Source organism: Synchiropus splendidus, chromosome 1 (assembly GCF_027744825.2).
Source record: "Synchiropus splendidus isolate RoL2022-P1 chromosome 1, RoL_Sspl_1.0, whole genome shotgun sequence".
NCBI classification, from domain to species: Eukaryota; Metazoa; Chordata; class Actinopteri; order Syngnathiformes; family Callionymidae; genus Synchiropus; species Synchiropus splendidus.
Window position 1 is genome coordinate 20,689,499 of NC_071334.1, and position 27,682 is coordinate 20,717,180.

A 27,682-nucleotide genomic window follows, 5' to 3' on the forward strand; every position below is an offset into this window, starting at 1 on the left:
ATTGTATGGGGGAAAGGTTATCTCCATGAGGCCTGTGCAATCTTATCTTTCCTCAGTGGTTGCTTCATGTCAAACACTGTGACATGAGTGACCCACTAAAGGGGCAGAAGATAACAACAGGAAGTAATACACATGCACTGAAGACATTATAATTGGCATCAGATTAGTTCAGCGTCAAAACATCAAACAATGGAAATTCACATTAGCTTTGGCACCACGTGATATCACTCAAATGAGACATCCTTCAAGTTTGGAGTGACAGAAATGAACATTCCTAAAGGACATTCGTCCGTCATACTTCATGAAAAATACATCCTACATACATGTTTTGTGTCTTTTTGTATTTGTTGTGGTTGATGTCATTATTAAAAAAAATAAAATAAACGATTGTTACAAAAAAAGACCAGTAGAGGTCACTGTTTTATAATGATTGGCGTTTTCGCCCCTTAAAGCCATTTTTTTAACCCAACCCAAGCACTGTTTTGTTTCCATTAAGCACTGATGATGACGATAGCACTCTTATTTCAGAATAAATCTTGTCGCCAGCGCCTTTGTACTAAATAAAATATGCCAAAGCGTTGTGCCTGTATATGGAAGCTATTAAAGACATAGAAGCCAAACGATTATTTAAAGAGTAAACATAAAATGCATATTGTGAACGTTACGTATGTACGTATTTAGCGTAGTTATTTTAAGAAGAGAAAGGTAAATCCTGTCTATTCAGTCAACAGGCTGATATGTGGTCTTGACCAATCACAGAGCGAGCGTTTCAGCCGCAGCCAATCAGAGAGCAGTGTCAGTGCGCACTGCTGCGGATGGAGACATGGAGCGGAGCCGTGCTCTGGTTTCACATACTAACTTTTAGCATTTAGATCTGACACCGGAATAGTGGTAAGTGACCCGTTTAAACTTTTCAACGCTGCAAGTGAAATAACAATAGCATAGTGTTTTCTCTTTGATTTCATTGTTGTTGTTTAAAGTCTGCCGAGGTGTGTTGCTCAGTAAGAAAAGTATCGCCACGTTGAAAAAGTCGCTTGAGATATACGTCTGGCGTCCTCGCTTGTCATGAGTGAATCTAACCTACTCAAAATGTTTTAGATCCCTCTTTAGACCAGCTTTATTTTTGCATGACTGGTCGCCCTAATCCCATAGTGTCCCTGAGAAATAGGTAGCTCACGTTAGCGTTAGTGAATTACTCTGGTAATGGTAAATCCTGTCTGCTGATGTGCAGTCGTGTGTGTTGCCGTGCTAACTCTTACGTTGCCTGCTTTCATTGATGGGTCATTATTTTGTTTATAACCCACTATACTTATTTCAAGTCACATCTAGGACAATAATGCACAATTGCAATGTAAGATACTAGCATGTACCAACCACTTTCAGAGCCGCAATACATTAAATGATTTGTTTTTAAACTTATAGTGTATAAGAATTCCACCTATTCTATTGTAGTACAGTTCTCTCAGTGTTTTTGGTCTCCCTTCAGGAGTGAGGAGGGTTGCTCCTTTGAGCAGCAATGGAGGAGGTGGAGGGTTCATACCGGGTGCTGCAAACCCCAGGAACAAGGCTTGGAGCTCAGTTCAACGCAGGTATCAGCACCTTGGAGCCCGGCCAGAGTCTCAGTGCCAACATGGGCAGTGGGAACAAGAATCACGGACGGGGACTACAAATTCGTGTGCAGGGTCTGGATGATTCCCAGGATTTCTTTGACATGGACGTAAGTTACCGCTTTAACTTTGTCTGTGTTTGCTGTGAGGATCCTTCTTTGCCCTGTTTGCGTGCCTGGACTTGGGTTGGTGACAGCTGCAGCATGGCTTTGGCTGTAAAATCCCCTTCTCCTTAAGGCTTCTTATTGGGGCAACCGAGTGCAACAGCTCTTTTTAGTTGTTCATATCTATCGTTCTAGAATACCAAAAAAACAAAACTCCATCAATTTGTGACTTTACAGTCAAGCAGTCATTGAGCCAAAATGTAAGGTTTGTTTGGAGGTTTACAGAATAATGCTCCGTCAATTTGAATCTCTAACCACAAACTTAAGCTAAATGTGGTTCCCTGCGTGTACTGGCTGTTAGTTGTTCAACTTCCTGTTGAGCAGTAGATGTGGCTGGTCTCAATTATCAGTCAAATGAAACACACTCAGCAGCAATGTGATGAATGTGATCAGGGAATTTCATCTAAAGATACAGAACCACTTTTGTTTCTATTTTCCAAAACCTTTGGACCATAAAAGCCATTGTTGGGACATTTTGGTTTCTATTCTAAGGTCAATGGTGTTTCTTTAATAGATGGAGAGATGGTTACTTTTTCGCCAGTGGATTGATTCTTTCCTGCATATAGGGTTGAGGCTGTTCTGGTGTCTGGTTGGGATGTCATCTTAAATTAGAGGTTGCATGAAGATGGAAGAAGACCATGTGTGGTACAGCCATGTCCCAGTAGATATCTATATGTATAATGACAGGGAAAAAACAGCTCTAGTGCTACTTGAATTTACCCTGGTTATACTGAAGCCAGGAGACTCGGTTTAGAAGAAACAGAAATCTTGTTTGTATAGCAGTGATTAATTTAAACGAACATTCATGTCCAAACTGGAGCACTTTTTTCAATGTTTGCCCAGTCAGCTGCTTGACTCGTTGAGAAAACCCATCGGAAGCAATAAGGAAGTCAATACATCAGTGTTAGTTTCCTGCCATTTCTGCCTGTGAGAGGTTATAAAGGAAAAGTAAACACAGAGAACCAAGCATTGTTTGTGATGTATTTTAGGACACTGTAGTGTACACAGACCTTCTTGGTGTTTATTCTGTTGTTTACTTTTTGTGTCTTAAAATGTTACGCAGCTAAGGGTTTTGGCAAATGTTTTGAATTGCCGCACTCTTCTATTTAGGTTTATGTTTGGACCAAAATGAGCTTGCCTGGTTCCAAATGGTCAATGTGAGCTCTCGTCACGGTGTTGATCAGAGATGACAGAAATACACGGGTTCGGCAGTCCTGTTGTCATGCAGCCTGTTGTGTGCCAAGAACAAGATGGCCCCTGTGTACCCCTGTTGTTCACAGCTCCCAATGTAGCCGTTCATTCGCAGAGGCTGTGGGCTGCGAAGAGGAATATTCATTTGTCCGCTGGATAAGAGTCATTTGAATCACTGAGAGAAATGCATCAAAATAAAACAAGCTAGTTATGATTTGAAGTTTGGCTAAAGAAAGACACTGTTGCACTTTCTTCTGTTATTGGAGGTTTTGCACAGCCTTTCAGTAAAAATAGACATGAAATTGCAGGCTTGAATGTTTTAAATAGTTGTGGCCTTCAACAACTGTTTATTCACTGAGGTCTCTCTGATCTGCAGGACTTCGTTTTGCTGCCCACTTCTCTACTCATGAGCTTACCTCATGTCATCCATTCATTTATTGGCTGTGTTGTTTCTCATCCATCAACACCTGTTAAATTATGTCAAACGTTTAATATGACAAGATGTTTTGATAATGTTGCCACTTCTTGCAGTCAGCTCCAACGAGCCTAAAGTTAAAGTTATATTTTTTCAATGACGTCATACAAGAAATCCTATTTGGTCTGACATTCAGATGCCACCGTTGCTATGGTACCTAGATGATGTGACATTCAGACTCAGAATCGGAATCAAATTTATTGCCAAAACAAAATTCATGATAGTTTACATTGTATTTGCTTCTCCTTGTCACTTTTGAGAATAATGGCATTATGACGGTTCTGGTATCTATGATAATATATCTCCAGACCTGGAAAAACTGACACTGTGTATTTGCCCGCAGTCATCCACCTTTTTCTTAGGTGCCTGGCATTGTCATCAGCAGCAGGCTTGTGCTTTCACAGTGCCTGTACACTGGCCCCTCCCACAGACAGAACAAGGAGAAGGCTCAGCCTTGTGGTTTCTGGACACGGAGGCAGGCCAGGAAAACACTGGCTCCTTTTATGCTACACAGTCATTTCCAATTGCAGGCATGAACTCCATACCCAAGACTTGCTAAAAGGGCCAAGGGTGGAATATGGAGCCAGCTGTGTGTGGAGTGGTGAAGTCAAGGGAGTTTGAAGGAGGGAGTCAAGCCCTTCTTTGCTATAGTGTTGGCAAACAAGCACATAAATAGCAGGCCTGACAACCAAGAGGGGGAGGGAGTAAAGGGGGTCAGTAGCTGGTGTTAAAAGAGCACTTCAGAGGGAGTAGTTGTGGCAAGTACAAAGTTTAAGTTTGTGGGGGAGGGGACATGCTGGTGAAGCTCTGCTGAACGCTTCAACCAGGAATCTCAACCATTCCAAGTCACTTGGCATGACTTTGTAGAATGGGAACTTAAAATAGCATAAGCAATAAGTTTCATACTTCCACTGTTCTGGTATGTCTTCATTTGCAGACACACACTCGGTCATAAAAGCTTATTTATTCTTGGAGTGTCCCTTTAACTGCACTCATCATGATTTGTTATATGTAATATTTGGAACATGAATCAAAGGCACATGAAAGTCTTACTTTTGGTGCAATAACAATGTGAGCTGCTCAGCATTTCATTTGACAATTGAGGCCCAAGACAAGAAAATGTTTTTGTTTTTTGTACTTTTGTTTGTAAAAATCTTATTTACAGTCAGCCAAAGGAAAATATTGTTCTGTTGTCATTAATTTCGCACCTATGTGCAATCAAATTCCCACTGAAAGTAAATAAATCGATGTTCAGAAATGTATACTACATAATCATGCTTCTGATAAAAATCTTGAGAGTTTAGGATGACATTTTTAGTGCAATATGATGTCTAAGGTGTATGTTCTGACTATTTTTACAATCCAACACAACCAGCATAATGATTTCCAGTCATACACGTCATGCTTAACCCTGTTCTGTAACCCGGGTGGATTGGTTGGGTTGGACAGGTGATCAGAGCACACTGTGCAGCCGTAAAGCCTGTGCTCCTGATTACCCTCTTGCATTTGTCAAGGTGCTTGCAGACGTCTCTTGTAGCCCCGTCTAAAAAAAGGGACCCGTTTCTTTTAATTCAAAGGTTTCATTCAGGGCAGGGACTCATTACACCACTTTGATGTGTCTTGTCACAGACTTGTGAAAGTAGCTCCAGAGCTATAAAATGTTTTGCTGCGGGAAATGCTGAGGTGGCAGGGCCCAAACAATGTTCTTCCCTACTGTGCCTGACACAAACCCTGACATGCCCCTGCTGTTTGAAGGAAGTGCGACTTCAGATTAGTGCCATTCACACACGACTTGGAAAATCATGTTCAACCAGAAAAACGGTATGAAAGCCCCTATTTGAAAAAGTCAGGCACGGCTTTGTTTGTGCATTGACCTTTGTTTGCCATACTGTACAGAAGGGAAGTACCCATTTGCATTGCTGCTTTCTCAAAGAAGTGCCCTCTTGCTCGTTCTCACACGTGCACTTATAATCTGTTTCCAAGTCAAACATCTGTTTCTCATAATCCCTGCTGCTTTCTAAACTTGATTGACTGACCCACTAACCCGCCTCTACAGCTCAGAAGTTGGGTGTAAACACGATCACCTCTCACTGACTATTAAAAGTAGTTTGGATTTCACAACGTGGCAAACCTTTTGGTCTAAGCTGACTGTAGATTTAAATTGACTTATTTGGGTCAAAGGATGGATTATTTTTCTGTTTTGGTTTGTTAACAATTTAGCGGTAGATTGTTGCTGAACAGAGTGTGATTTGCCATCAATCACGTATTGGGTCATTTTAGTGATAAATAGTTGTTATAATGGTTTTCAACTTTACTCAGTTTAAATGTGCTCTTCTCTCTTCTCACAAGATTAAATCAATAATTCATATGTAATACTGCTGAGCGTTAATATCCCTGTATTTAGGGTAGCCACTGAACCAGCGTGTGATTGACCTCTGACCTTTCAGCCTGCTGGCCAATCTACCCGCTTAACTTGATGCTTAGCTCTAGTCTTGATGCATTACTGGAATGTGTAATTAAGCTCCAGTTAACTTTCCTAATTTTAAATTCATGTCACAGATATAATTGCAGATTTAGTGTCTAGTTAGGATAGAATTTGCCAAAGAATGACTAAACACATTTTGGGTCCATTTGAAATTGTCTTCTGTCTTGAGTCATGACATCTACAGTTGTGCACCTTCTATTGTGTTACTCAGCACGGTTACATTCATGAAAACTGCAAAGAGCACGTGACACAATTGAAGGTGTAAATGGGGTGTTATTCGTAATACCAAGGGATTTTTTTTTCATAGTCTTGGCTCGATGTATATTGTCCAGTAGTGTTCAGGTTTCCAGGTGTAAACTGTGCTTTGGGCTCTTCTTCTGTTACGTCTTTGTCTCGCCGTTGCAAGGAGGTGCTGTGTTGCAGTTTCAGTTCAGTCAAGATGACGCAAATGTCATGTCTCCCTCTCGGAGGATGAAAAACATAAAGAATTACTCGAGACTGATGTAGGTTAAGTATTCCTGTATGGGGTGAATGAACGACTCAGAACAGGGCCCACCACACAGGAGAAGTATCCTGTCATTTGCTGAGGTTGGTTAATACCAATTACAAAACACCAGCAAATGTTTATTTAGCACATACAAAGCTGTATTAAAACAAGTTCTCAACAGGCCTTATTTAAGAGTCTGTAGATGCAGTGAACTCATTTGAAGGAGTCATGAGTCTGTGATGTTCTGAACCATTCACTTTTAAAAAAATCAATACATCTAATACATACAAGGGCAGTGTTATTACAAATGTCTTCTTTATAAGTAGTGTGTTTGCTCCTGGGACAGACGTGAACTTGTGTCAGACATGTGTGTATCTTAATTGACTCTCAGAGATGTTGATATTAAAAGGGAACAGTGTGGCAAATTGGGAAGCTTCTCTTAACAAAACCCGTAATAAATATCAAATTATATTCAGAGAAGAATAGAATGGTGGAAAGAATTGGCTGATTCAAGATGTGTTGTGGACGGTGCTGCTTTTCTCTTCTCAGGGTCAGTAAATGCCATTTGTTTTTCATGCTGATAGTGTTGTTTGTAGCAATGGTGACATATGTTATATGGTTTTCTTATTAATTCCATCATTTTATGATTTTTTTGTGATTAATATTCTGCACTTGAATCTGCTTCACTGAGGATTCTGAGCTGAGATGTATCTCAAGCGATTCAAACAAGGACTGAGTCTCAATGACTGCTACTTTCTCGGGTGTTGCAGGAATGCATCTCAAATGTGACAGAATTGTGTGTTGGTCACAACTCTCTCTGGTCAGGAAGGAAATATTGCACTGGGCCCCTTTTAAAAGAGACCTCCACAATCTCTAAATCAGCTTTCTTCACTTGCATGGTCAGTGTAGTAGGAATCTAATCAAAGACAAATGGTATTTGAACATGCCACGTTCTTCCGTCAATGAGAGACCAATGTCGGCCCAAGTAAATGCATTTAAAAGAAAAAAAGAGCTTTACTACAGATTCTGAAATTTATGGATGTTCCACTGAGAGGTTTCAGCTGTGATTTATATATTCTCTAAGGGGAACATCGTATCAAAGCACTGAACTGTAGTAGATCTCCTGTTGCTCTTTGTGATGTTTTTCTTCTGCCGATGCAAAGCACTCTCTTTATAAGGCTTTTAAAAATACTATTTTACATTACTACCAGATGTCTAAGGCTATAATTTACTAAAAAACTCACAGACTTGGATTCCAACCCTAAACTACAGTGTGTGCTTGGTACATGGTAATTAGTTCTTCCTTGAGTAAAAACAAACCCCAGAAAGTCCAGGAGGTGAAATTTTGTTTCTTGTGAATTTGCTGCTCGGTCACATAAATGAACGTTTCCAGTCAACAAAGGTTTCACTGTTAACTCACAAATCCGAGGTAAGGAAGCCATTTGAAATGAGACTAGGACCAGGGAAATGATAAAATGGGTCGTCAACAGCAAAGTGTTTTCCTCGTGTAGAAGATGTTCTGCAGACAGCTTTTGTTTTGTCAGAGGTGGTGAGTAAAAGGATCATGACTACGTCAGACAAACAAAAGACCTGATTTCAAGATATGTCTGTTTTTTGATATTCGGTCTCTGTCATTAACCATTAGACTTTGGTACATTGTTGTGCTACTAGGGTGTTGTTTTTTTCACCCTGAAATCCTGGTTTCCATCTAATTTGGCTGTGGTTTTTGTATGCCTTAATATTATTCCAACTTAAATCAGTGTCTCATGTTTATCCGTTATGCCATGGTGGACCTCCTTGTTGCCTTGCTATAATCATGAGAATACTGAATAACATGGAGCAATACTTTTGTGCTTTTTTTCTCGCAGCCCAAAGCGCATGGACAGGACCTCCTGAATGAAGTTTTCCAGCGGGGCAACCTCATAGAGAGTGATTACTTTGGCCTGGAATTTCAGAACATGCAGATGAACTGGGTACGTATTTAGTCCCTGCACATCAAAGAGTTTATAAATCGTATCAAGCTTTCAGCTGTCAAAACTGTGAGATTTGAAGTAGGGATGTCCCGATCAGTACTTGCACAGACAGTGGCCTATTAAACTGTACTCATATGCGTCAAATACTCGCTCCTGCCTCCATAGAATACCATCGGGGTACTAAGCCCTGTGATCATGGAATCGCAGACTCGGAATTGGCTAAAACAAACGCAACACAGAAACTTTAACACAGAATATCGTGGAATTTTACATAATTTGGCTGATAAACTGTTTTTGTGTGGAAGTGGGACTTATATTTAATAAAAAAATTGCTCTGAGAGAAGCAACTGGGGAAGAAACAGTCAGTCCGCCACACAGACTGTGCCCCTCCTTTAAAAAAACATGTGTCTTATAGTTGCACAGCTGCTTTGTGCGGTTCAAGAGAGCGAGAGAGCTTGACTCTTTTTAGTGGGGAACGCTAGTGTTATCCACTGTTTAATGTTGTTGTGGTCCCCTGTGCAACAGCATTATTGTTTTCAACGTCAGAACGTCACAAGAGCAGATGCTCATGCAGTGTTCTGAGTCACAACAGCAGTGATAGCTGCTTGTCGGAGATGTTCAGACAATGAAGTAGACAACAGCACACTGTAAGAGCAATTGCTCACGCACTATTGAATGAGTTGGTGAATAAGTCAAGCACTCGTTCGGTCATTCTTCATTCAAACTCTGTAGATACTGCAGGAAGAGCACTGATGTATAGAACTTTTACCATCAAAAGAGTGACTCCTGCTCTAAAGGCTCTCACGTAAAATGATTTAAAAAATGGCTTCCCATATAGTGCAGACATGGACTCTTGGTTAATATCAGCTAATGCTGAAAGAAAAAAAGAGTCATAAAATGGTTGTTATGGAATTATTAATTTCTTGTATCGATACTATGGTATGGTGTATATATATATATATATATATATATATATATATATATATATATATATATATATATATATATATATATATATATATATATATATATATTCATTCCACAAATATTTTAGCTTGTCTGGCCAAAGCCTCTGAAGCACGTCAGACTTTCCATTGTTTTATTCAGTCCGGAACATGAGTGGAATTCAGGACATCATCCTGAGACATCACCTGTTGAGATGGGTTTTTTTTCCGCGGATATTTCGCTGACCAATGCAGAGCTCAGACTCAAGTCACAGTTGAGACAACTAAGCTTTAATTGTCCGATTGGCATCAAGCAGGAGCTGTATGGATTAATAGATTAACTACAACTTTAATAAGACCGGAGAAGCAAGTCTGATTTAAAGGCCGTTTGCCTTCCGCTCCCAACTATTATAATAATAAACAATCCTCATTTTAAGGAGAACATTCAGTCGAAAAGGTGGTTTTAATATCTTTGTGTAGCAACTGATCTGACATGTTATTACAACATCACTTTTGTGACTTTTGTGAGCATATTTAATGATATTTATTTGGTTTCTCTCAGTGGCCATGGACAGGTTGACAGTCCGTCTAAGGGCACGTGTAGAGAGACACCCACTCACACATTCTCAGACAATTAGGGTGGTTTAACACACATCATTTAATAATTCCAAATGTCCTTCTGCCTGTCTGAGATAAAGTCGCAAGAGCAGCCTTCCAAACAAAGAGGCCCAGTTTGCATTCTCCCCAAGAACACTCCTCTGACTCCTTGGATATTTCCCAGGACAGTCCAGAGACATAATCTCTCGACCATGACCGGGATACACCCCGGTGCCTCCCAGTGGGATATGCTCAAGTCCCTCACCAGGGAGGCATCCTGACTAAATGCTGGCTCCATCACTGCTCACAATATGGAGGAGCTGTGGCTTTTATTTGAGCCTCTCCCAACTGCCTAAGTTACTCACTCTTCTTTCAAGAAGAACCCTGCCAGCCTGCAGAGGAGACTCAACCCCACTAGCATCCACTGTCTTGTTCTATTGGGAAGAATCTACCGTTATTGACCTAGATTAAATGGTCATGTAAAGGTGTTGTGTATTGCTAAGCAATAGGATACCACCTAAAATGAACTGGGAATACATTATCTTTGATCCTTATCCAGCTCATTCATACCAATGATGTCCAAGACTGGTGTCATCTCTGACTGAATATCCAATCTGTGCTTTTGTTAAATTCTTGTCAAACCTGCCTGAAACTATTCCGCTGTTAATGGCTTTTTCGCTCATAAAGTAGACTTGTCTTACCCCTCATCCAGTGTTGTGTGGGATTTAGTCCAGCTATTTCTATTAAATGAACAAACAAAATGTTTCTTTCCTTCATCAGGTTTGGCTGGAACCCACGAAGCTGATTGTGAAACAAGTCAGAAGTAAGCATTTTTTTAATTTGCAATTTCCGCTCCATAAAATAAGAACATCCACTCACTGTTTTTTTTTTCTCCTTCACAGGACCAGCCAACGCGCTATTTAGACTGTCGGTGAAATTCTTTCCTCCAGACCCAGGTCAGCTGCAGGAAGAGTACACCAGGTCAGTGTCATTTCCTCCAACAAACCACCTAGTGTATGAGGAATGCTCTGTTTCAAGCTAAGCTGGGTTTGATTTTGTTTTGTGGTCCTCTTCAAGAGACATGAAGAGCAATGGTTCATTTCTCTTTGTGCAGATACTTGTTCTCCCTGCAAATGAAAAGAGATCTGATGGAGGGCCGGTTGATATGCACAGAAAATACTGGAGCCTTGCTCGCTTCTCACCTTGTCCAATGTATGTGAAGTTAAATGTTCTAATTCATTTTCTTTTCAAACCATCATTTGCTGACTACACAGACCACAGCAAGTGGTAAAACTACACTACTGAAGGAAACTAATACTGGTCTGTTTGTGTGGCTCATAGCTGAAATCGGTGACTATGATGATGCAGCTGACAGGGACTTCCTGAGGATAAACAAGCTGTTGCCTTATCAAGAAAAAGTCCAAGAGTCCATCATGGAGCTTCACCGCCGCCACCTGTAAGTTATTTGCACACATATGACTGGAATATCGAATCAAACTGGTGGTGCTCCGATCCATAAACCACTGACCATCATCATCATCAATTGCCATGAATAAGGATGCGTTCAGTAGATGCCGATCACATAAAACAAACACACACAGCATCACGAGCATGTCTGCTGAGTGGAACTTCACTGCAGCCCTGATGTGAAGTTTGCATCCTGTTTCAACACAACAGATTTAATATGACATTTAAAGAATGCGCTTTTGACAAATATGGTGTTTGGTATGTGTATGGTATTTTTTTTTCCCTTGTCTTTTTTTCTTACTACATGCTTCATGAATGTATATAGCACTGGTGTAGCCCTACTGGAGTTCCACATCAAATTCAATATTTTGTTTCAATAAGCTTGAAGTAAATAAAATGTAACTTTTATTTTTCATCATCATGTACTCAGTAGCACTCCTACATTTTGTTTACAAATTGATAGTCAATCCATGTGATCGGTGTCAGTCATCGGCAGCTTGAAACCTGATCGTAGCATTAAATACCTTCAGAATAATTAGAGTTGTTGATGGATCTGGATGGGATTTGCAGCAAATATGTGAAATGGGACAAGGAATAAATGATGCCGTTTTGGGAGTGAGGGAGTTAGGTCAACATTTCACAAACAAGAGACCATGGCGCTGAACGGCAAAACTGTCTCCACATCTCCAGATTTGTGGCCAGGGGAACCTAAGAGTTTATGTATGTAACGGTCCAAATGGTGTCCTCGCTAAGTATCACTCGCAAACTGTCTTACAAGACATATCAACTTTTTGGCTATGAATCAGCCTCTGACAAAGTTTCAACATGTTTTCTAATATGTAATGTTAATTAATTCTCCTAAGCCTTGAATGAGTCTAATAACACAACACGCCCTGTTGAGTGCTAACATTTGCTGCGACTTGAAAGGAAGCCAACCAACAGAAGTACCGGTTTCTCTTTGTTTTGGCAATCTCACACAAACCATGAATATTAAAGCAAATATCAACCATCTTATACCCAGTTTGCTTTGTCATGCCACCTGTCTTGAGCGTAGCTGCGCAGTGAAACTAGTTCGTTCGGTGGAGGTGATGAGCTGAATCCTAAACATTCATCACGAGGGCTTCGATTCAATGTTGACTGTCACGGCAAACTGCTCACTGCACTTTTCCCACCAGCAGCCTCCTTTTTTCGTGCTGTGCTTTTCCAATAAGAGCTCCTTTCAGTGGCCTGTGTGTTCGGCAGCTCCATAGATCTCTGCTAATCTCTTCCCCTGGTTGCCAGAGTGGGAGCTGGAGGGGTGAGTCCCCCAGCCTAATCCCTGCCCCTAGACAGTCTATTAGCCAGAAGGCCAGTGGAGCAGGGGAGGGCCCTAAGGAGATTGCGCCGCTTAACGGATGAACCAAATTAGAATGTGTTGATGATTGGATGGATATGTCGTCCTAACATTCTGTTTGGTTGTAATCACAGGGTTTGAGATAATGCCTCCTCAATCTGTACATTAAAAGGGGATTAAAGCCCACTATATAAGGCATAAAAGTAGAGTAGCAGTGGGTTAATAAAACTGAATATGCCATGTTAGAATGATGATACGTTTTTCATTGAGCGCCTAGATCAAGTGACTGAAAGCTATACCACACAAAGAGTCTGAATGCCTCTAATTCCAACATTTTATGTCAATATGTAAATAATATGCAGTGGCTGAAAAATAGTTTTCAGACACCCTTAAAATTGGAAAAACTGTGGAACTCTGTGGAGATCAAATTGTGTGTTTTTTTTATTTATTCTGTACAATAATAACTAACAAAACTGAATGGTTAAAAGTTACAATACGACAGTTCTCAACATTTTCGTTAGCAAAGTTAACAAATAACAGAGAATGAATCAGCATCATATTAATACTCAATAGTCCTGCCACTGTGTCTGATAACTTTTTTTCTTTATTTTCCTTTTTGTTTCAAAACAAAATAAATAAATAAAAAAATGAGAAAACCAAAAACTTTATTATGGAAATTAACAGAAAAAAATGATTAGTTGTTACAATTTTCCTTGCCGTGCCAATTTCACTGTGTGGTCTTCCCCCTTTCAAAATGATCATTTATAAGAAGAAACTAGGGTTGAAGTATGGCTGTTAAATCCTTCATACTGCCACTCTTTTTTGCCCTTCAACTTATCAACTTCTTCATTTGTTTATTATCCTTTCTAAAATGAAACTACAACATAACTTTTTTTTATTTATTTAAATGCATTATGTCGTTTCCAGACTTAAAAAAAAAAAAAGCTCTATGCACAAATTCAAATCTGGGACTTGAGCTCACGTTTGAGTCTTAGTGCACCAGAGCTTGCTGGTGTGTCCTTCTTTTCCATTAAACGGTTCCATGTTTGTTTTTCCTTCTCCTGCTGCAGGGGCCAGACTCCGGCTGAATCAGATTTCCAAATTCTGGAAATCGCTCGTAAACTGGAGATGTATGGTGTCCGTTTCCACCCGGCAGCCGACAGGGAGGGAACCAAAATCAACTTGGCTGTCGCTCATATGGGCCTTCAGGTTTTTCAGGTGACGGTCGCTCCCATGCCTCAGGTCTTTCACAAAGGTCTTGTAAGAACATGACCACCCGACTGTAACATTTGTTTTTGTTGGCTCTTTTCACCCAATCAGGGTTTCACCAAAATCAACACCTTTAACTGGTCAAAGATTCGCAAGCTGAGCTTTAAGAGGAAGCGATTCCTGATCAAGCTTCATCCAGAAGTTCATGTGCGTAACCAACAAGTTCTTAAACTTAACATTCTGAACTTGAAGGTATGATTTTACTTTTTTTTTTATTGTTCTTAGGGCCCTCATCAAGACACCCTTGAGTTCTTGATGGGAAGTCGTGACCAGTGTAAAATCTTTTGGAAGATCTGTGTGGAGTATCACTCCTTCTTCCGTTTGTTTGACCAACCCCAACCCAAATCCAAAACCATACTCTTCACGCGAGGGTCCTCCTTCAGATACAGGTAAGCAATGTTCTTTTTAACACCATGAAACAAATGCTCCTCATGTCTTACTTAAATTAATGAAAAAAATGTTTTCTTGTAGTGGAAGAACGCAGAAGCAACTTGTGGAGTATGTCAGGGAAAACGGAGCCAAAAGAACTCCATATCAGAGGTGTTCATTTGCTTAAAAATCTATTATAGAAATGTCTTTTTTACTTTTGTGTGTGGGATCAAATACAGTCAAGAAAGTGTTGGCATATTTTGCATTTACATTTCATACAAATTTTCTGCTAAAACTACCAAAACAAGTGACTCTGACTGCTTTGTTCACACATTAGAAACTCCATGTCTCATAATCTTTGAACTCCAACTCGCGTATAAGACTGTGCATGTTCATAAACCTTTGAAAGCTGGAGTGAGCATTGTTATTTAGTGAGCCAATTTTATCTTGGTTGCTTCCTTCATTTTATTGCCATGACCAGGACGCTCCCTTGGAACTGAATTTTTGAGGGCAGAGGTCAGAATGTTGTGAGACATTGTTCACATATCTGTCGATTATTTTGTCCACACATTAGACCAGTTGTGAAATGTTTATTTGCTCTAAAAATGTCAGCGACCTGGGCGACATCCTGGTGCAAGTCACAAGCTTATGACTTGAAGGCAGAGAGAAGTCAAAGAAAAGATTTGACATCATATGTCATAATGTCATGTCCGTAAAGCGGGTTTGTCAACAATAATTGGTTCAACTTTGTTTTACAGGAGGAACAGTAAAATCCGAATGTCCTCCCGCTCCCTTGCCTCAGATGTGCCAAAACTGGTCAGTTGAGCTGCAGCACTGTAGACAGTCATTGTTGTCTCCGTGCATTTCATACTTGACTGACTGAAATCCTTATTTTTGTTCTTTTTTGGACAGAGCTTGTCATTCAACGACAGCCTCAGGATGATGGGTTCCTTCACCTCGCCTCCAACGTCCTATCGTCCTGTTCACGTCTCAAGCATCAGCCCTCGAAAAGACTTCCAGATTCCATCCCAGCCTTTACCCTCAATGAGCCCGTCGGCAGCTCCCCAGCAGCAGCTTCAGTCCCCACCCCAAGACATGCGACCCCCCAGCCCACCGAAGGAAGACCCTGTCAAGGCAGTGTCCCCAACTAACTACACTATTCAAGGTGCCCCCAGCAATCTGGCCGCAGGACACTGCAGCCCCATGTTTGTGTGTGTAGATAGTGGCCCCTCCCAGTTCCACCCTCCCAAAAATGTCTTTGAGGAAAATAAGAATGCTGGTAAAAAAGTTAGTGGCTCAGCGCTGGGGTGCAACGGAGGGAAGAGGATGGGGGTTCTGACACCTGAAGCTTTTGAGGCAGAGCTGTTGCGTACTAAACAAAAACCCATGTTCTCTCAGTCCAGCTCTCCTCTGCATGTCACTGAAGAGTTTATCGATGATGATCCTACTGAGATTTCCTTCTATGGTGGCGCGGCGGAGGCATACCCTTTTGGGCGTGACGGTAAAGTAGATCAGTTTGGTTTCGTTGAGGATTCCGACTTTAGCAAAAACAGGATCTTTAGTGTCGGCATTGAGGACCTTAACGGGAATTCCAATACCTTCAGTGACAGCCTCGTTGGTCACTCTGAGACCAGCTCATTGGTTAATAACCGCTCTGAGTGCAGCTCGCTGGACAATCTGGGTCTGAGCTCCGCAGGTGAGTCACTGTCGGTTGGTTACGGTGCTCCAGACTCCTCGTCCCTTCGCCTGCCAGGGTCTGATATCCAGTCGGAAGCCAGTTCAATGGTCAACTTCCCGGCCTACTCCGTGCGGTCGGAAAGCAGCTCTGCTGTTCAGTTCAGTGACCTGGTGGAGCAGCTAGAGCAGCTTAGCTACCCGCCCACAGCCACCGAAGGCTCTGGGAATGGAAGCTCAGATTCAGAATCTGACTGGGGCTCGGACAGCGTCCTTCCCCCTGAACAGAACTTGTTCTACACTAACCAGTTTGCAGGAAGCAGTGGTATTGAAAGTTTCCTTCTGCAATGTCAAAACCTTCAGAACCTGGCGCTCGCTGACTCCTCCAGCGCATCCCACATGAAAATGTAACGTTTTTTTCCAATGCAGTACTTGAAGCTACAGTGTGGGGTTTGAAAAAGCACTAGGTGACAATGATTCAAACATATATTCAGCATGCAGCAACAGTGCACGCTTCTATCCTGCCAATCAGTACTGAAGTAGGGACGTGTGACGATACAATGAAATGCCAACTAACTTGTCAGCTGTAACCTCGAGTTGACAAGATCCATTTATTAAGATTAAGAGAAGGAGCACTTTTTTAAACAGAAAATTCAGTCAACAGACATTTTTTTTGCACTCACTGTAGCTCTAACTTTGCAAACTTAACATACAAAGCTGATCTATGTTACTATCGTGATTTGTAGTGAATAGTACAGTAGTACATCTTTTTGGCGGTTGGTGTTCAGGACTTAAACATGTGTTACAGCAAGCACGCTCATCATCACGTCAGTTTAAAAACCCATCTTGGGTCTGTGGTTAAGTCTTTTGGATAGTTCTCGCATCTCAGGGGGGAAAGGAACGCGATCGTTGTTCAGATCAAGTGGTTTTGTTGTTCAAGTAACTTTCCATTTGGTCCATGTTGCCGTTCCATAGTTTCACTTCGGTGCTTTGCTGACACCTGCTGGCCGTCCATTGCAACTATGTCCGATTTGTTTTTTTTTTCTTCCTTGAAGGTTCCATCCAATCTGATTATGTTTAATGGTGAACAGGTATGAGCTGTACTTTAAGTTAAGCTTCATTATAACACTTTGAAGTATTTTAACAGTATGTTTTTTGAAAATCCTCTTGTGGGTATAATTAAGCATTTATTGTGCCAATATCAGACCGTTATAGTCTCTCATTACTTCGGCCTGCTTCTGGAATGCAGCCCGTTTTTTGCTTTGGTAGTCTCATGCTTGCAGTGAGTTTCTGTTTATTGGAAGGAATTTATGGTTTTTGCACATCAGCTGAGAGTTCTTTGTAATCTGTGGCCTTTTTTGAAATTGCTGCACTTATGAAACGGACAGGAATGTTGCAGTCACAGGCTCATTTCTCTGACACTGACTCGTGTAAATACAAGGTGGAGGTCCTGCTTTCAATTCGAGTCATTCTATCACATTCGAATTAGCTAAAGTCTTGGGCTTTCTTTCGTCTCTATTGGTTTAAAGTCTCCCTTGTGTTCTGCAGAGAACTTTTCTGGCTGCACTCGCACCACAGTTCTTTAAAGCACTTACTTTAATCTCGCTGCAAGACTCAAACATCCAGGTCTCAGGTGTACAGTTCCCCTCTCCCTGACCTTCTTGCTGGAGTTCACTTCAGTGTTTTACAGTCGTAAAAGTCCGTCAGAGATCGTCTTCGCAGTTCAACCAAGCCATCAGCACTTAGGTGTTCTGAAACATTAAATGTATATTTGCTAACTACAGGAAACATGTATTTATGTTTGTATGTCTTACTCTCAAGAATAAAGTAATAACTTTTGGGTACCATGAATGTCAGACTTTACATTCTTTTGGGGTCTGGTGATGTAATTATTTTCAGAGTATTTTCAAGTGTTAAAAAACAAACCCAGCCCGGTCAGTGTGTTTGCACTTTGGTAATCACATGCGTTAGTGTGTTTGCTTAAGTAATATTTAGGAAATATCCCCAGTCTCATGTAAGTTCATGACCTGACAGTTATTTTGATCGGCTGAGACAAGCAACACACGGGTGTCTTCAGGTTGCCGTGGTGACATTTTCAGTGTAGCCTTTTCACAGTGTTTGGACAGGCATTCCCCTGTATAACCCACATCCCCCGCTGTCAAGCGCAGCCCTCCACCCCCACTCTTATGTCATTCCCTGTGGGGTTCTCAGATAAAGCATAAACAGCTACAAGCCCTCCAGACAAACCACATTCCTGATAAGTCTCTGCGTGAGCAATTATTTCCGGGTCGAGTGGTAGCTTTTTTTTTCCCTCCCGCCTCTTGGCCTTCCCCACTTTTTTTTCCCCTTTTTTTTTTTTGTTTTTTCAAAAAGCAAAAGAGCAGATGTGTTGAACCAGTTGTGGCTACAGAGCATGTGTGCGTCCTTTGTCCCAACATTTGTTGCAACAATCTTAGCAGGACAAATGCAGCAAATCTAGTGGAGTCAGTCTTGAAAAGGCAGTGAATCAATTGTCTTTGGTTGAGGGAGATGAAAACAGTGACGGGAAAATAAATGTGGGAGCCATGGTTTGGTGCCTCATAGCAGCTCTTTTCATTCGATACACAAGTTTTTTCAGGAAGTGGTCCTTAGATGTGATTCTTCACTGATATTGCAGGGAAAAAAATGTTCTGTAACATTGCTTCCCTGTGTCCTCCACAGATACAGCCGTGGACAGTCCTCAGCTCTCTCCCTTCAGCAACAAGGGTCCACTCTGTCTGTCCCCCTCCTTTCAGATGTCCACACTGAGCCTCCCTGGCCACAGTCAGTCACCACTACAAAGCCCCATCCTGACCGAGGTGGGCAGCAATGCCCGGCTAGAGGAGGAGGAGGATGGCAGAAGGAAGGTACACTGCTTGCATGCCACCCGTCCACTTGCTGCTTCCTAACAGTTGCTCACAAACCTGGCATCATTGTGTGCGAGTGCAGGGTTGTGTTTGTTTGGTATCACTAGAATTTGTTAACGCTTTTGTCTCCTCAGCGATATCCAACTGACAAAGCCTACTTCATTGCCAAAGAGATTTTGACGACTGAGAGAACGTACCTGAAAGACTTGGAAGTCATCACAGTGGTGAGATTTTGTTTTTTAGTTTTAAATGGGGGCCAGAAACATTTGATGGTATCTCAATAATATTCGATAATATTAATGATTTCTGCAAATCCTTACTCCATTCACGTTTTTTTGTGCTTCCTTTATTTTAGCAATATAATTCCATACCTTTTTAAGTATTAACAATTGATAGCAATGCGCTCAATTGGACAGCAGGTGGCAGTAAACTTCCAAAACTCGCTATGACAGGATTCCGGGAACAAGATGGTAATCCTGAACATCAGCAAGTGTTATATTGAATCTATTCCTTGACCTGTAATTTGGCAAATTCAATTGAAGTTTGTTCTCCAGTTTTTTTCTCACACTCAGACTTACTAATAAAAGATAGAAGAGAGTCACAGAAAAGCTCATGTTGAGAGTGAAAATCCTGCCTGGTTTTGTGTTACAATAAGAGGTAGTCTTCGACTTCACAATAATTCAATTTAAGTTTGGTCTGTACACAGAAGTGCTCTTTGCTGCATGAAGTGCATAGATAATCTGTGGCTCTTCTTCTCTTTTTTTTGAAACGTAAAATGACTCATGAAATGTTTCCCCTTGTCTCAGTGGTTCCGTAGTGCTGTGATCAAAGAGAACGCCATGCCTGAAGGTCTGATGAACCTTCTTTTCTCCAACATTGACCCCATCTATGAGTTCCACCGAGGCTTCTTGAAGGAGCTGGATCAGAGGCTGGCGCTCTGGTAGGATCCCTGTCACAAAGCCATCGTTTGCATGGAAGGTTTTCTCATGAGAGATGTACCTATTTCAGGGAGGGACGCTCGAATGCTCATGCCAAAGGAGACTACCAGAGGATTGGTGACGTGATGCTGAGGAACATGACTGCTCTCAAGGTGATTTCACTTGGATTTGTCTTCCTCGGCCTCAGCTGCGTAAATAACTTGATGCGCTTCCTGCAGGACTTCACCACCTATCTGCAGAAGCATGATGAGGTGTTGACAGAGCTGGAGAAAGCCAGCAAGAGGTTGAAGAAGCTGGAGACAGTCTACAAAGAGTTTGAACTGCAGAAGGTTTGCTACCTGCCCCTCAACACGTTCCTGCTCAAGCCCATCCAGCGCCTCATGCACTACAAACTCATCTTGGAGCGACTGTGCAAACATTATTCACCATCGCACCGCGACCTCAATGACTGCAAGGGTGAGGCCTCCATTTGCAGCGACCTTCAACCCCTTGCTGTCTCCAGTTTCATTCTTAATTTGGGATTTAACTCGACAGGGGCCCTGAAGGAGGTGGCAGAGATCGCCACGCAACTTCAGAGCAGTCTAATCCGACTGGAGAATTTCCAAAAGCTCACAGAGCTGCAGAGAGACCTGATTGGAATAGAAAATCTAACGGCACCTGGCAGAGTGAGTGTAGAGGGAGGGAAGACAAGAGTGGCTAAACCTGTGACACATAGTGTTTCATAGACGACTCTCTGTGTGTGTTTTTAGGAGTTCATACGAGAGGGCTGTCTTTATAAACTGACGAAGAAGGGCCTGCAACAAAGAATGTTCTTTCTGGTCAGTACAGACGCCTGCCTCTGTTTATCTGCAACATAATATATCATAATAATCTTTGACATGTTCCCCTCCACAGTTCTCAGATATGCTCCTGTACACAAGCAAAGGCGTTACAGCGACAAATCAATTCAAAGTGCATGGACAGTTGCCCCTCCACGGCATGATTGTGAGTATTCCGGCTACGTTTTTAAACATTCCAAAAAACTCTTTCCTCAACCATCCACTGACACGACAGTGTGTTGGGAAAGGGAGGAGCTCAGTCTCCTAACTCTACATGTCTTTGCTTTACTCCTGGATGCAGCTCATAGTGCTGGACACGCCGGTAAGTTCTCCGAGCACTGGCAGCTCGGGAGTCCACATTCGACCCCTTCATCAGCTTCCACGTTATCATAGACATTAACGCAAACCACGCAGACTGCCCCAGTCCTCGTAGATGTCTCTGCGGCCAAGCGGAGAAGAAAGTGGCTGCGCTCTTGTGATTTCAGCTCTTTTTCTGTCTTCAGGTCGAGGAAAGTGAGAACGAGTGGTCTGTGCCTCACTGCTTCACCATTTACTCCGCTCAGAGGACTATCGTGGTGGCTGCGAGGTGAGTGTTGGACCAAGGAGCATCACATGTAGGATGTTGTTGGTGAAAAAAGCTTCAATGATGAATTATGTTTTTAGATCCAGTTAGATTCATTGCAAGGGTCACTAGTTATTTAGTGTGTGTGTCTACTTTGAATGATGTGTCGTGTCACTGAATGGTCATTGTAAGAACAGAGTGATAATATTATGAAAATATGGCAGAAATAAAATTAATTTAAGTCTTCAACAAAGGCACGATTTAGATGTTTACAAAGACCAGAGAAAGAAACACCTAAGGTAACCATGTTGGGTGAAGACTGACATAAAGGCCTAATGTAGAAATGCAGACCTGCACCTTGTTACGCCCCTAACACAGAAACGCCCTAAAACAGAAATTGTTTTTGGAAACATGCACAAGTGTGCAACATTCATTTTTGTCTTGTCCTATTTGAACTACTGATTTAGTGTTTTAAAAATGTCTCTTAAGTTATTATTGTTCAAAGTAATATGCTATCGCATTGAGATTGATTCATTTTTGAAACTGAAATTTACAGGTTGCAGTACTGTTAAGCAGATATGTCAAAACACACACTGTAATGATTCATTTTAACAACAGTTAGATTTGTATTATGGCTTGAGTTTGCCGATATGAATTGGGTTCATGCTGAACGATATTATTTGAAACGATTTAATGAGTTCAAATCAATTCACTAGATTTAAAGTCATAAACCTGTGTAATGGTGAAACAATTACCTGGAGACTAAACTAGTGCGAGTGAAACTAATTCTGGATACAAACAAGTCGACATTCAATGACAAATGCTTTCTCATTTTATTTGTAAAAAAAGTGCTGCAATTGAGATTGACTTAACCACAAGTTAGCTTGTAATACTGTACTGTACGAAAAGGAGACTCAATATCTACATTTAGAATATAGATACAACTGCAATACGAACATCAAAATTGAGTGCAACATTTCTTAATGTTAAATGATCAGTGGTTGAACCTGCAACCTGCACTCACGCACTGACTCTGTTAAAACTGTCTTGACGGTCGGTTGGAAAGATTTGTCGCCTTGCCGGTCTATTGTACTTCACCTTCACAAAACCTGAACCGCAACCTATTTAGAACATCTCTATTCTTGCAAAGGCCAAATTGTTTCCAAACAATGGACCATTAAAGATGGCCTCATCGCTCCTCGCTCCAGTGCTTCACTCCGCCGTCTGCCATGCTCGTTCTTAAGTTATTCTGTTGACAAACAGAACATACATAACTTCTGTGCATTAAATCTATATTTCTCATTTTAGTTTGGTTTTAGTGCACATGTTGAGTATTTCACACCCAGCAAGAGTTACATGTGGCCACGTGGGAAATTGTCCCTCCTTGGTACAGGGCCAACTCAGAGCTTTATTGATTTAGAAATGTCGTAAAGATCAGCACAAGACCACTGACTGGAAAAGTGAACAAGGTGGATACTAGAATTTTCACACACGTGGGGTCACTTTCTCATCAATGTGGAACAGCAGGTGGCCAAATCCCTCTTCAGACTTAAGGAGCAGAAAACAAATACCGACTTCAAACCACTTGTGTAAAATGAATGAGTGAATGAATGAATAAACAACATGAAATATTGAAATCTCAGTTCCAAAGTGGAGATGAGCAAATGGATCGAGGACCTCAACATGGCCATTGACATGTCCAAGAAGTCTCAGGAGAAATCCAGCATCTTCCTGGACGCAGATCTCGGAGATCGCTCGAACCGTAAGGGCTGACCGCCGCCATTCTCTTTTGTTCAAGTGAAGCTGCATCAGTTGTGCGCTTGTGCTTTTATAGGCCGAGACTTGTAGGAGCTCTCGACGTGTAGTTAATCCCAATCCTCCACACAAATCCTTTCGCTGCTTCCTCCTCCTCCCCCCTCCTCCTCTCCCACAGGCTCGTCTGACGAAATGTCTCTGGAGCAGGAATCGGAGGATGACATGAACTCCTCCCGTACTTCCCTGGATAAGCAGACGCACCACCGTGCCAACACAACCATGCATGTGTGCTGGCACCGCAACACCAGCGTGTCTATGTCTGATCACAGCTTGGCTGTGGAGGTACTCCTCCTCCGCCTCACACTGCACACACAAACATGCCCAAACACACAAAACAAGTCATTAGGTGGTTCAGCTAGTACTCACCTGTGCAAACTAGAGTCAAAGCTTTTCTTCACCCTAATTTCCCTTGAATGTCTTCCTGGCCTAATCCCCTCGTGTTTTGACTTTCGCCCGCCTCTGCTTTCTCTATTACCCTTTTCTTCTTCTTCATGTTTTATCATGTGCCTGCGGTAAACTCCTCACTAAAGTTTCCACTCAGCAGTCCTGGAGGGTCTCCGGCAGCTTCCCTTCTTTCTTCTGGCGGCGCTAACATGCTAACACGGTCTTCTTCTGTTTCTTTTCCTGCCTCTCTCTCACACCCTCTCCGGCCTTTCAGCCTTCTGTTCCCCAGCTGTTTCACCGGAGCTTCCTCCTCGATATCTTCTCGGCCAAGGCCAGAGACCTAACACCATCACTCACGTTTGCTGGTACCGAAACCAGAACCTGTCTCTCACTGATTACCTGCGCATGAATCAGGTATTAGATCACAAAGTCATGTCCGATTTCACATCCCCTCGTGTTGACAATGAATTACTGTGTAAAGCTATGAAGGATGGCAAGTTGCTAAACTGAAGGGCAGCACCTACCTGTGGCTCACTGAGTAACTTCATCCACAAACTGGCTGATCATTGACTCTGTAGTGCGAGAAAGATGACGCTGACGTTATAGTGGTGAGAACAAAATGTATTGAAGGACACTGTAGGTTTTAGAAACGAATAGAGGTGATCGTACTGGAAAACAGAACATGAGAACCACAATAAGTCCTGTTTACCGTAAAACACCGCTCTGTGTCTCTTTCAAACAAGGAAGTTTTTGTTGTGTGATATTTCCGAGTCCTTCAAAGTTAGCAAGTGTGTGTGACATGATGTTTTGTAAAACAGAAGATGATCAGCCTGTAGTTTGGAAACTGAAAGATGCTGACTATGACAGAAAAAAGAGAAATGAAAAAAAATTTTTTTTAGCATAAGCAACATGAGGGTAAGTTTAAAAAACAAACAAACAAACCAAACAAAATTCCTAGGCCACATATATCCCTTCACTCAGTTGTGTAGGCACACTTACAGCATCTTGCAAATGACGATCAAAATATGAAACGTTGGCTCTTTGTTTCTACAGAATCAGCTGTCCGGTTACTTGCTGAGGAAGTTTAAGAATAGTAACGGCTGGCAGAAGCTCTGGGTGGTCTTCACAAACTTCTGCTTGTTCTTCTACAAGACCCACCAGGTTAGTACACACAAGCACACACCTCTCATTGCCATCATGCTTTCCCCAGCCTTTCACCCTGTACCAGACCATCCAAAACAAATGGCCAACCTTAACCAGGGCCTAAACCAAACGTTTAATAAACTGCTTTACATTTTAACCCTGTGGTCAAGGCTTGGTACTCACAAGTATAGCAAAACATGCCTCTGTACAAAATTACACCTAATTATAATGACCCAGTTATTTTGAAGTCTCCATCCTCAGATTGAGGCTTAACCTTGTGGGGTCGAGCCAAATGTCCCCACAAAGTCATACGGTCCTCACAATGATCTTGTTTTTGTCAAGAATTGGTCCCCACACAGTAGCAAAAAACAAGCCCACTTCCCAACACACAAAGGTGTCTGTACGCATTTGTTTTGCCAAGCGTCCAAAATGACCGTTGCAATCCGCGTCTTGTTTCAAGGACGACTTCCCGTTGGCGAGCCTGCCGTTGCTGGGCTACACAGTCAGCACCCCAGAGGAGTCCGACAGCATTCACAAAGAGTACGTCTTCAAGCTGCAGTTCAAGTCCCACGTTTACTTTTTCCGTGCTGAGAGTGAATATACCTTTGAGAGGTAAGTGTGGTTTGTAGTATAATTAATATGATGTTGTTTTGTATTGTAGTTGTTGTTTTTGATGGCTCTTTAAAAATGATGACTGAATAGTGTCACAGAGTTGGTGGTCATTGTCGTCCATTTCCAATCCATTGAACCTGACTTCCTTTGACTATAACTGTGGAATATCAAACTCACGTGTGCTGTAGCTCCCCACCTGACGTTGCTGACTGTCTGTCATCTCTCTTCAGATGGATGGAGGTGATCAAGAGTGCAGCCAGCACGACGGGCCGCATGAGTCTGCTCATACCAAAAGGAGGTCCCATGGAGATAAACGGAAACTGAGGACGTGAACAGTGTGTATGAGGGGGCTGGGCCTCCCGTCCGATGGAAAGACTGTCTGAAATCAGAACCACACCGTTTGACTCACACTGCCAGTTGAACTGTCACACTAATGCTGCGTTGTTTTGTTCTCTACTATGATGTAAATGATAATGTGTGTGTCGCTAAGCAGGATATAGCAAAGCAAATGTGTATCTTACTGTCTGCTGGTTAGAACTCGTACAACTGATGGGAAAAGGGACCATTCCATTTTTACAGCTCTAATATTGACTGAGAGGGTCTGAAGTATGTGTATGTCAGAGGAAGGAAACGGCATGTGGGTGTTTTGTCGCAGAGAAGTGTGAGATGGAGGGAACATAAAGTCTAGAGGAAGTTTAGGGAGTCAAGTCAATCGAGGTTTACGCTGCTGTCAGGAAACAAAATGCACAAACATAGGCTCTAGGTTAACTGCGTTGTAATGACTATTTATTACATTCAGATATTAGGCCCCTCATGCCACCAGGCAGTCAGCTGACTCTTTGGCCAGTTAAATATGAAACATCGTTTCTATTAACTTTGTGAATGGAGCGCTATAACGGAGGGAAGTACAAAGCAGCGCCTAATCCAGTATTTAACTTCACCACCTCATAGCTTGTACGTCCGTTTCTTAGGTCTGTCTGAGCTAGCAGACACCACTGACATGCTGTCAACGTTAGCTGTGCTTGGTTGTCACTTTTATATGAAGACTGGAACCAATCATTCTGACACTCTGTTTGTGTTTGTTGCAGTTAGTCCTATTTATTGTGTTACACATAGTCAGCCACTATCCTGATCTTCATCAACTAGTCATTATGTTATTCCATTAAAGTGCAAATAAACCTACAAAGTGTTTGTATCGAACATTTTGAAAAATAGAGTTGTTTGTGATCATTTAAGTCCACCAGGTGAGCTCCACATTATTCTGCACGGGTTGTTCCCGAATGGGGTTTTGAGGACTGGAACCTATCCCTGCTCCTTCATGAGAAGTGCAAAATTTTTTGCATTAAAAATAGAAAATATTCGTCATCATTTTGATTTTTAAAATAATGCTTAATGCTCGCTTTTCATTTTCACACCTTTTTAAAAATTGCAAATTGCTATTCCCTTTGGTTATCAACATTTCTATTAAATGTTTAATTACATTATATTTATGTTTCTTATCCCCAACTGGAAATAAAATAAACAGCTAAAATACGTAGTAGTTATAGTTATTAAATAGTTATAGTTGCAGTTATTCACCAGTTAAATCGCAGTAATGCTCATACTTTGATAAATGTTGATAATCTTTAAATAAAGGTATATAAAATGAAAACGTATTCAAAATAACTGAAATAGTAAATGCGTTTATTCCACCCATCAAACTGAGGATTCTTTTTTTTTTTCCTGTCACATCAGTATTTTGGCTGGACAGACCCTTAAAACCTTGAACTAATGTCCAACCATATTTTGGAAAATGTTATTAAAAATAAAAAAACATGTTGATCAGAACCATTATTCCTTACAGTAACTTGTGTATTTAAAAACATTTAGAATGTCACCAAAAAAGAAGTCTAGTCCAAGCGACTTCCAGGTGAGACGACTGACTCAGCTGTGAGGTGTCTTCTTCATCCATTAACCTGAGCGTTGAGTTGTCACGAGTGGAGTCAGGCATTCCTCAAACGTGTCTTGACAGCGTGAACCTTTGGGTGGGGTTGTTCTCACTGATACGCCACTCTAGCTCATCTTCCAGAGAAATCTGGTTTAACTATTTTCTGCTTGGGGCGTGGAGAAGGTGTGTAACAGGCTATGATCCATAAAGAGGTCAAACTTTTCTGTGCAGCAAATCAAGAGACAATATGCACATCACAATTGCTTCTTCTTTAAATGTATTTCATGTTTCTTAAAATATAACTAGTACAGGAACAGACATGTTCAGTTGATGAAGATATCTGCTCTGTCAGTACATATTTCACCCTCAATTGGAAAGGTGGATTTTTATTACACACATGCCAAAAAAAACATTAAAAACAAATTCCTTTTTACCAACAGGCCTGTAATAAAATCAGTTAATGATTAACAAGGAACACATTATCCAGTCATATTTCATAATGTGTATGTCAATTCTTTCCCCAACAATGAACTAGGTTTAACCTCAGAAAAACTAAAATATTC

The 27,682-nt window shown here is 41.5% G+C and overlaps 1 protein-coding gene across 3 annotated transcripts; it reads left to right on the top strand.

Moving 5' to 3' along the window:
- Positions 1 to 795: 795 nt before the first annotated feature.
- farp2 (FERM, RhoGEF and pleckstrin domain protein 2) lies at positions 796 to 26,403 on the top strand. 3 transcript variants are annotated; one of them, XM_053887140.1, is made up of 28 exons: positions 796 to 891; positions 1,487 to 1,717; positions 8,278 to 8,382; positions 10,704 to 10,746; positions 10,826 to 10,904; positions 11,038 to 11,135; positions 11,265 to 11,379; positions 13,794 to 13,941; positions 14,044 to 14,139; positions 14,218 to 14,381; positions 14,464 to 14,532; positions 15,120 to 15,177; positions 15,274 to 15,526; positions 18,736 to 18,920; positions 19,055 to 19,144; positions 19,727 to 19,860; positions 19,929 to 20,010; positions 20,077 to 20,314; positions 20,393 to 20,523; positions 20,608 to 20,676; positions 20,753 to 20,842; positions 20,978 to 20,998; positions 21,180 to 21,262; positions 22,882 to 23,000; positions 23,172 to 23,335; positions 24,491 to 24,598; positions 25,041 to 25,192; positions 25,423 to 26,402. In XM_053887140.1, exons 2-28 carry the CDS (start codon positions 1,517 to 1,519, stop codon positions 25,514 to 25,516), a joined length of 3,189 nt encoding a protein of 1,062 aa, XP_053743115.1. In that variant the 5' UTR covers positions 796 to 891; positions 1,487 to 1,516; the 3' UTR covers positions 25,517 to 26,402. The 3 variants fall into 3 exon arrangements, with proteins under 3 accessions (XP_053743115.1, XP_053743124.1, XP_053743108.1); XM_053887149.1 differs by lacking the exon at positions 20,978 to 20,998; XM_053887133.1 differs by lacking the exon at positions 20,978 to 20,998 and having other exon boundaries at positions 19,929 to 20,314; positions 25,423 to 26,403.
- The last annotated feature ends 1,279 nt before the right edge of the window (positions 26,404 to 27,682 follow it).

Coding starts and splice junctions, on each gene's coding strand:
- farp2 (XM_053887133.1), top strand. CDS start 1,517: ATGGAGGAGGTGGAGGGTTCATACCGGGTGCTGCAAACCCCAGGAACA. Junction 20,677..20,752: donor AACAAAGAATGTTCTTTCTG/GTCAGTACAGAC, acceptor TCCCCTCCACAG/TTCTCAGATATGCTCCTGTA. Junction 21,263..22,881: donor ACTATCGTGGTGGCTGCGAG/GTGAGTGTTGGA, acceptor TTGAAATCTCAG/TTCCAAAGTGGAGATGAGCA.